The sequence below is a fragment of the Sebastes fasciatus genome, chromosome 7 (genome assembly GCF_043250625.1).
Source record: "Sebastes fasciatus isolate fSebFas1 chromosome 7, fSebFas1.pri, whole genome shotgun sequence".
In the NCBI taxonomy this organism is placed as follows: Eukaryota; Metazoa; Chordata; class Actinopteri; order Perciformes; family Sebastidae; genus Sebastes; species Sebastes fasciatus.
In genome coordinates, this window is record NC_133801.1 from 375,045 (window position 1) to 384,450 (window position 9,406).

General features: G+C 49.8%; 1 protein-coding gene across 2 annotated transcripts in view; it reads right to left on the bottom strand.

The window, feature by feature from the left end:
* lrch3 (leucine-rich repeats and calponin homology (CH) domain containing 3) overlaps nt 1-8,217 on the bottom strand; it is a 25,061-nt gene extending 16,844 nt beyond the window's left edge. The window contains exons 1-13 of one of the 2 annotated variants that reach the window (XM_074640854.1): nt 7,880-8,215; nt 5,026-5,170; nt 4,346-4,472; nt 4,162-4,267; nt 3,937-4,073; nt 3,739-3,848; nt 2,503-2,596; nt 2,314-2,428; nt 2,037-2,203; nt 1,119-1,171; nt 866-911; nt 501-632; nt 200-244 (exon numbers count right to left, since the gene is read on the bottom strand). In XM_074640854.1, the coding sequence (XP_074496955.1) occupies nt 200-244; nt 501-632; nt 866-911; nt 1,119-1,171; nt 2,037-2,203; nt 2,314-2,428; nt 2,503-2,596; nt 3,739-3,848; nt 3,937-4,073; nt 4,162-4,267; nt 4,346-4,472; nt 5,026-5,170; nt 7,880-8,153 (1,551 nt within the window). In that variant the 5' untranslated portion in view covers nt 8,154-8,215. Of the gene's footprint in view, nt 1-199; nt 245-500; nt 633-865; nt 912-1,118; nt 1,172-2,036; nt 2,204-2,313; nt 2,429-2,502; nt 2,597-3,738; nt 3,849-3,936; nt 4,074-4,161; nt 4,268-4,345; nt 4,473-5,025; nt 5,171-7,879 lie in introns of both variants that reach the window. The other variant, XM_074640853.1, reaches the window with a different exon arrangement.
* Nucleotides 8,218-9,406: the final 1,189 nt, after the last annotated feature.

The window sequence follows — 9,406 nt, forward strand, 5'->3', positions numbered from 1 at the left end:
ATGGTGTCACGCCACCGTGTCATGGCGTCATGCCACCGTGTCATGGAGTCACGCCACCGTGTCATGGTGTCACGCCACTGTGTCATGCCACCGTGTCATGCCATGGTGTCATGCCATGGTGTCATGCCATGCCATCTTGTACCACCGTGTCACGTTCCAGTATAAACAAAGCTTAACAGTGGTGTGTAGAGAGACTCACCTCGCTTTCTGGACTGGACTTTGTTGGACTCTGAGCTGCTTTATGCTGAAAAACAACAACAACAACAACAACAACTGTTAGTGTGAACTGGTTAGACTGGTTAGACTGATTAGACTGGGGTGTGACTGATTAGACTGGGGTGTGACTGGTTAGACTGGGGTGTGACTGGTTAGACTGGGGTGTGACTGATTAGACTGGGGTGTGACTGATTAGACTGGGGTGTGACTGGTTAGACTGGGGTGTGACTGATTAGACTGGGGTGTGACTGGTTAGACTGGGGTGTGACTGGTTAGACTGGTACCTTAGTGTAGCTGGTGACGGAGTCTCTCTGCAGAGATCGGTTCTTGTGTCTCTCCTCGTCGTACCTCAGAGCAGCGAGCTGAGCCTCCCTCCTCATCTTCTCCACCCCCCCGGAACCAACAACACCTCCTCTCTGAGGGGGGGGGACAGACAGACAGACAGACAGAGAGACAGACAGACAGACAGACAGACAGAGAGACAGAGAGAGAGACAGACAGACAGACAGACAGAGAGACAGAGAGACAGACAGACAGATGGACAGATGGACAGAGAGACAGACAGACAGATGGACAGGAGTAGCTGTGATTTGTTGTTGATGGTGTAAATCATGAAGTGATGTTTGTATCAGGCAGCAGGAGGTGTTACCTGGCTCTGAGCACTAGAGGGCGCTGGGACTCCATCAACCACACTCCTACAGAACAGAGAGACAGACAGACAGACAGACAGACAGACAGACAGAGAGACAGAGAGACAGACAGACAGACAGACAGACAGAGAGACAGCAGACAGAGAGACAGAGAGACAGAGAGACAGAGAGACAGGATGTGAGACAGCTCAGAGGTGTTGTACAGTCAGCATGTTGTCTGTCAGTCAGTAGTACTCAGTAGTACTAGAGTACCTGTGTAGTCTCCTCGTGTCTTCTGTCCTTGAGTTGGTTTTGACCGGAGAACCCTGGACACACAAACAGGAAGTCAAACAGAGCTTTACAAAATAAACTAACTAGGGCTGTCAGTCCATTTCAATATTTAATCCCACATTTTGTATCTGTTCTAAATGAACCTTAAAGGGAGATCAGTCCAGTATTTAATCCTCTTATCAACATGGGAGTGGACTAATATGCTGCTTTATGTAAATGTATGTATATATTTATTACTGTAAATCAATGAACAACACAGATCAATGACAGATATTGATCCAGAAACCCTCACAGGTTCTGCATTTAGCATAAAACAATATGCTCCAATCATAACATGTCAAACTGCAGCCCAACAGGCAACAACAGCTGTCAGTGTGTCAGTGTGCTGACTTGACTATGACTTGCCCCAAACTGCATGTGATGATCATAAAGTGGGCATGTCTGTAAAGGGGAGACTCGTGGGTACCCATAGAACCCATTTACATTCACTGATCTGGAGGTCAGAGGTCAAGGGACCTCTTTGAACATGGACATGACAGTTTGGAGCGTTATTTAACCTCCTTCATGACCAGCTAGTCTGACATGGTTGGTACCGATGGATTCGTCAGGTTCTCTAGTCTCAGATGATACCAGGATCTATATATACATATCTACATATATATCTATATATACATATATATATATGTATGTGTGATACCAGGATCTTCACTCTAGCTTTAGAACTGAGCCGCTACGACCTCTAAAAGATCCACTGTGTTAACGCGTTGAAGAAATTTGTGGCGTTAAAACAATTTAGCGTTAAAGCGTTACGATCACGTTCTAAAACTATCTAAACATGACTCGTTCAGAGTGAAGCCGAGTGACCTCAGGTGACCTCAGGTCAGTGGGCGGAGCTCCTACCTCTCTGGTGATGCGTCTCTCAATGTAGGCCATGAACTGAGAGCTCAGGCTGGCCCTGTCCCCACCGCCGCCGCCGCCGCCGCCGCCGCCTCGACTCCTCCCCTCGTCCTCCTCCTCCTCCCCCCTCACACAGCTGTCTATGAAGTCTATCTGCTCCAACTCCACATCTGGTGGAGACAGAGAGACAGACAGAGACAGACAGAGAGACAGACTCCATCATAAAATTCATTCAGTTTTCTTTTAATAATGTAATTTTCATCCGTCGTGATGAACTCACGTGTTCCGTTAGCCAGTAGAGCTCCTCCTCCTCCTCCTCCTCCTCCTCCTCTCTGTCTCTGCTCTCTGCTGATCTCGGCCACTCTCAGCGGCAGCTCTGACAGCTCCTCTGTGGGCTGGACACACACAGACAGGAAGTGAGCTCACAGCGAGACAGGAAGCAGAGGACAGGACATGCCAAGTGTCTCACCTCGTTGCCCGACCATCTCTTGTCTCCGCTGTCGACGCTGTTGAAGCCAGAGTCCAGCGCTCCGTACGGCCGGCCGGGGTACAGCTCATCAACACTGGCACACACAGACAGTTAGTCACATGACATCCCAGCAGAGACACTAACTGGTCGGGGCTTTTATTGTGAAGGATCAGCAGGAAGCTCAGATCAGTGTTTAGCTCATAAACCAGTGAAGAGATGCAGCTGCTGCTTATTCTCTTAACTGTGTCATTTATAGCTCTGATGGACGACTCCATCAGCTCAAGGAACTACAGGAACTAAACTAAGAACTACAGGAACTACAGGAACTAAACTAAGAACTACAGGAACTACAGGAACTAAACTAAGAACTACAGGAACTAAACTTGGAACTACAGGAACTAAACTAAGAACTACAGGAACTAAACTAGGAACTACAGGAACTAAACTAAGAACTACAGGATCTAAACTAGGAACTACAGGAACTAAACTAAGAACTACAGGACCTACAGGAACTAAATTAGGAACTACAGGAACTAAATTAGGAACTACAGGAACTAAACTAAGACCTACAGGAACTAAACAAGGAACTACAGGAACTAAACTAGGAACTAAACTAGGAACTACAGGAACTAAACTAAGAACTACAGGAACTAAATTAGGAACTACAGGAACTAAATTAGGAACTACATGAACTAAACTAAGAACTACAGGAACTACAGGAACTAAATTAGGAACTACAGGAACTAAATTAGGAACTACGGGAACTAAACTAAGACCTACAGGAACTAAACAAGGAACTACAGGAACTAAACTAGGAACTAAACTAGGAACTACAGGAACTAAACTAAGAACTACAGGAACTAAACTTGGAACTACAGGAACTAAACTAAGAACTACATGAACTACAGGAACTAAACTAGGAACTACATGAACTAAACTAAGAACTACAGGAACTACAGGAACTAAATTAGGAACTACAGGAATTAAACTAAGACCTACAGGAACTAAACAAGGAACTACAGGAACTAAACTAGGAACTAAACCAGGAACTAAACTAGGAACTACAAGAACTAAACCCGGAAGTACTAGGTACTAGGATACTATGTATCGTATGGCTGATTTTCCACACACACACACACACACACACACACACACACACACACACACACACACACACACACACACACACACGACATCACTGACAATAAGATCTGTAAAATCGTGAATAGTTCTGACCAGGAGCTGAAGGTCAAAGGTCGTCTGTCGTAGTCTGGGAGGTCAGGGGTCGTCTTGCTGGCCTCCAGGTTCAGATACTTAAATATGTGGACCTTCCCTTTAATGCAGATCTACACACACACAGAGAGAGAGAGAGAAGACATTCAGCAGACGTTAGGCCTGTAGCTGGACACTCATGAGGTCACTTCCTGTGTGTACCTGTGCAGGTGGCGTCTGCAGAGGGTTGTTGTCCAGGACGATGGTCTGGAGCTGTGTGAGCTGTCGGTAACAGACGGGGATGGAGGTCACTTTGTTACAGGAGAAGTCCAGACGCACCAGAGGGAGGTCGGCCAGCTCTGAATACACACACAGGTATAGATATGAGGTAGTAATACACACACAGGTATATAGATATAGATATAGATATAGATGTGTACTGTGTACCTGGAGGCAGTCGGACCAGGTGGTTCCTCCTGATGTTCAGGTCTCGTAGAACCTCCAGCTGACCCACCTGAGACGGGAGAGTCTGGATCTCATTACAGCTCACATCCTGCAGGGGGACGTCAAGAAGTGATGATCAATAAGTGATGATCAATAACTAGGGGTGATCAGTGAGACCGGTACTGACCAGTTCAGTGAGATGTCTCAGCTGTCCCACTTCTTCTGGGAGAGACACCAGCTTGTTGTTGCAGGCGATCAGAACCTTCAGAGGAAGACTGCAGACCACCACGGGGAGGACAGACAGCTGGTTCCGACTGGAGGACACACAGGGGGACAGACAGGACGGAGAGACAGAGAGACAGGAGGACAGACAGGACAGAGAGACAGGAGGACAGGGAGACAGGAGGAGAGGAGATAGACAGGACAGAGAGACAGGAGGACAGGGAGACAGGAGGAGAGGAGACAGGAGGACAGGGAGACAAACAGGACAGAGAGACAGGAGGAGAGGGAGACAGAGTTGAGTGTCCTTCAGTATGACAGTACTCCAGTGATAGTTGTCACCTTTAAATCGAGGAGACACTCTGGGTCCTTCTCAGCACTTTAACTGGCTTCCTCACGTCCTCTCTCGAGACGAGGAGACGAGGAGACGAGGAGAGAGGAAACATCACCGTGATATAGTTTGTCTCCAGACCTGGCTAGTTAGCTAGCTACCTGAGGTTCAGGTGTGTGTGTGTGTGTGTTACGTGAGGTTCAGGTGTGTGTGTGTGTGTGTGTGTGTGTTACCTGAGGTGCAGGTGTGTGTGTTACCTGAGGTGCAGGTGTGTGTGTGTGTGTGTTACCTGAGGTTCAGGTAGGTGTGTGTGTTACCTGAGGTTCAGGTAGGTGAGGGCCTGCAGGTTGAGCAGACTGTCTGGTAGAGACCTCAGACAGTTCTGGTACAGGTTCAGACTCTCCAGAGACACAAAGAGACAAACCTCCAGAGGGAGCTCCGCCAGCCGGTTACGAGACACATCTGGGCGGACACACACACACACACACACACACACACACACACACACACACACACACACACACACACAGAGTTTAGGTTACATAAAATAACACATTTAGTCTAAAACATCTCCATCATATGATGAGATGTTTTCTGGTCTAACAGCTGAACTTGGAGTTAAAAATGACTCAAATCAGAAGAGACTTCAGCAGCTGTTAGAATCTATTAACAACCAACACACACAGTTAATGTGCTCTCCTCACAGCCACCAGACTCCACTCACAGAACACAGCCACCAGACTCCACTCACAGAACACAGCCACCAGACTCCACTCACAGAACACAGCCACCAGATTCCACTCACAGAAACACCCGTTTACCTTCCTGCTCATAATACACACTGACCCACAGTACTACACTAAGTACACTCAGTACTTCACTCTGACCCACAGTACTACACAGAGTACACTCAGTACTTCACTCTGACCCACAGTACTACACTAAGTACACTCAGTACTTCACACTGACCCACAGTACTACACAAAGTACACTCAGTACTTCACTCTGACCCACAGTACTACACTAAGTACACTCAGTACTTCACTCTGACCCACAGTACTACACTAAGTACACTCAGTACTTCACTCTGACCCACAGTACTACACTAAGTACACTCAGTACTTGTATCTATATTTACCAGCTGTGAAGGGATCAGCACCTGGCTGGCAGGAAGTACACATCACCACGGTAACATGTATTTCCTGTTGTACCCCCCCAACAGGAAGTGTCCTGAAGTGACCAAATTAAAAGCTCCTGTAGCAGGTCTCTAGCGGGTCTCTAGCAGGTCCCTAGCAGGTATCTAGCAGGTCTCTAGCGGGTCTCTGTGTGGGTCTCTAGCAGGTCTCTAGCAGGTCTCTAGCGGGTCTCTAGCAGGTCTCTAGCAGGTATCTAGCAGGTCTCTAGCGGGTCTCTGTGTGGGTCTCTAGCAGGTCTCTAGCGGGTCTCTAGCAGGTCTCTGTGTGGGTCTCTAGCGGGTCTCTAGCGGGTCTCTAGCAGGTCTCTAGCGGGTCTCTAGCAGGTCTCTAGCGGGTCTCTGTAGCAGGTCTCTAGTGGGTCTCTAGTGGGTCTCTAGCAGGTCTCTAGCGGGTCTCTAGCAGGTCTCTAGCGGGTCTCTAGCAGGTCTCTAGCGGGTCTCTAGCAGGTCTCTAGCGGGTCTCTAGCAGGTATCTAGCAGGTCTCTAGCAGGTCATTAGCGGGTCATTAGCGGGTCTCTAGCAGGTCTCTAGCGGGTCATTAGCGGGTCATTAGCAGGTCATTAGCGGGTCTCTAGCAGGTCTCTAGCGGGTCATTAGCGGGTCTCTAGCAGGTCTCTAGCGGGTCTCTAGCAGGTCATTAGCGGGTCTCTAGCAGGTCTCTAGCGGGTCATTAGCGGGTCTCTAGCAGGTCTCTAGCGGGTCTCTAGCAGGTCTCTAGCGGGTCTCTAGCAGGTCTCTAGCGGGTCTCTAGCAGGTCTCTAGCGGGTCATTAGCGGGTCTCTAGCGGGTCATTAGCAGGTCTCTAGCGGGTCTCTAGCAGGTCATTAGCGGGTCATTAGCGGGTCATTAGCAGGTCATTAGCGGGTCTCTAGCAGGTCTCTAGCGGGTCATTAGCGGGTCTCTAGCGGGTCTCTAGCGGGTCATTAGCGGGTCTCTAGCGGGTCTCTAGCGGGTCATTAGCGGGTCTCTAGCAGGTCTCTAGCGGGTCATTAGCGGGTCTCTAGGAGGTCTCTAGCGGGTCTCTAGCGGGTCATTAGCGGGTCTCTAGCGGGTCTCTAGCAGGTCTCTAGCGGGTCATTAGCGGGTCTCTAGCAGGTCTCTAGCGGGTCATTAGCGGGTCTCTAGCGGGTCTCTAGCGGGTCATTAGCGGGTCTCTAGCGGGTCTCTAGCGGGTCTCTAGCGGGTCTCTAGCGGGTCATTAGCGGGTCTCTAGCGGGTCTCTAGCGGGTCTCTAGCGGGTCTCTAGCGGGTCTCTAGCGGGTCTCTAGCGGGTCTCTAGCAGGTCTCTAGCGGGTCTCTAGCAGGTCTCTAGCGGGTCATTAGCGGGTCTCTAGCGGGTCTCTAGCGGGTCATTAGCGGGTCTCTAGCGGGTCTCTAGCGGGTCATTAGCGGGTCTCTAGCAGGTCTCTAGCGGGTCATTAGCGGGTCTCTAGCAGGTCTCTAGCGGGTCTCTAGCAGGTCTCTAGCGGGTCATTAGCGGGTCTCTAGCGGGTCTCTAGCAGGTCTCTAGCGGGTCTCTAGCGGGTCTCTAGCAGGTCTCTAGCGGGTCTCTAGCAGGTCTCTAGCGGGTCATTAGCGGGTCTCTAGCAGGTCTCTAGCGGGTCATTAGCGGGTCTCTAGCGGGTCTCTAGCAGGTCTCTAGCGGGTCTCTAGCGGGTCTCTAGCAGGTCTCTAGCGGGTCTCTAGCGGGTCTCTAGCAGGTCTCTAGCGGGTCTCTAGCGGGTCTCTAGCAGGTCTCTAGCGGGTCTCTAGCGGGTCTCTAGCAGGTCTCTAGCGGGTCTCTAGCAGGTCTCTAGCGGGTCATTAGCGGGTCTCTAGCGGGTCTCTAGCGGGTCTCTAGCAGGTCTCTAGCGGGTCATTAGCGGGTCTCTAGCGGGTCTCTAGCAGGTCTCTAGCGGGTCATTAGCGGGTCTCTAGCGGGTCTCTAGCAGGTCTCTAGCGGGTCATTAGCGGGTCTCTAGCGGGTCTGTCTCACCGGCCCTGGTGGTGTCCGTCAGGTCGTGGTTGGAGGCGCTGCGGGGGAACTCCTTCAGCTTCCGGCCGCTGAGGTTCAGGCTCCCGGTGGCCGAGGCTTCGTCCAGAGCCCGGTCTAGAGAGCGGTTCCAGACCGGTCCCGGTCCGGTACTCCCCACCAGAACACTCCCGGTGCCGCCGCCGGTCCCGCCTCCCACCGGGAAGTTCAGTCCGCTGTTCAGTCCGCTGTTCAGTCCGCTGTTGTCCACAGAGCCCAGCAACAGCGAGGCCGCCATTACACCCTGCTGCTGGTTAGCTCAGTGCTAACGATGCTAACGATGCTAACGGCTAACTCCACCCGAAAACACGGCTGCGCATGCGCAGAACGGCTCAGAGGAGGAGGACTAGACAGCAGTTACCAACACAACACCAAGTACTGCAATACACCCAGTACTGCAATACACCAAGTACTGCAATACACCAAGTACTGCAATACACCAAGTACTGCAATACACCAAGTACTGCAATACACCAAGTACTGCAATACACCCAGTACTGCAATACACCAAGTACTGCAATACACCCAGTACTGCAATACACCAAGTACTGCAATACACCCAGTACTGCAATACACCCAGTACTGCAATACACCAAGTACTGCAATACACCCAGTACTGCAATACACCAAGTACTGCAATACACCAAGTACTGCAATACACCCAGTACTGCAATACACCCAGTACTGCAATACACCAAGTACACCAAGTACTGCAATACACCCAGTACTGCAATACACCAAGTACTGCAATACACCCAGTACTGCAATACACCCAGTACTGCAATACACCCAGTACTGCAATACACCAAGTACTGCAATACACCCAGTACTGCAATACACCAAGTACTGCAATACACCAAGTACTGCAATACACCCAGTACTGCAATACACCCAGTACTGCAATACACCCAGTACTGCAATACACCAAGTACACCAAGTACTGCAATACACCCAGTACTGCAATACACCAAGTACTGCAATACACCCAGTACTGCAATACACCCAGTACTGCAATACACCAAGTACTGCAATACACCCAGTACTGCAATACACCAAGTACTGCAATACACCAAGTACTGCAATACACCAAGTACTGCAATACACCCAGTACTGCAATACACCAAGTACTGCAATACACCAAGTACTGCAATACACCCAGTACTGCAATACACCCAGTACTGCAATACACCAAGTACACCAAGTACTGCAATACACCCAGTACTGCAATACACCAAGTACTGCAATACACCAAGTACTGCAATACACCCAGTACTGCAATACACCCAGTACTGCAATACACCAAGTACTGCAATACACCCAGTACTGCAATACACCAAGTACTGCAATACACCAAGTACTGCAATACACCAAGTACTGCAATACACCCAGTACTGCAATACACCAAGTACTGCAATACACCAAGTACTGCAATACACCCAGTACTGCAATACACCAAGTACTGCAATACACCAAGTACTGCAATACACCAAG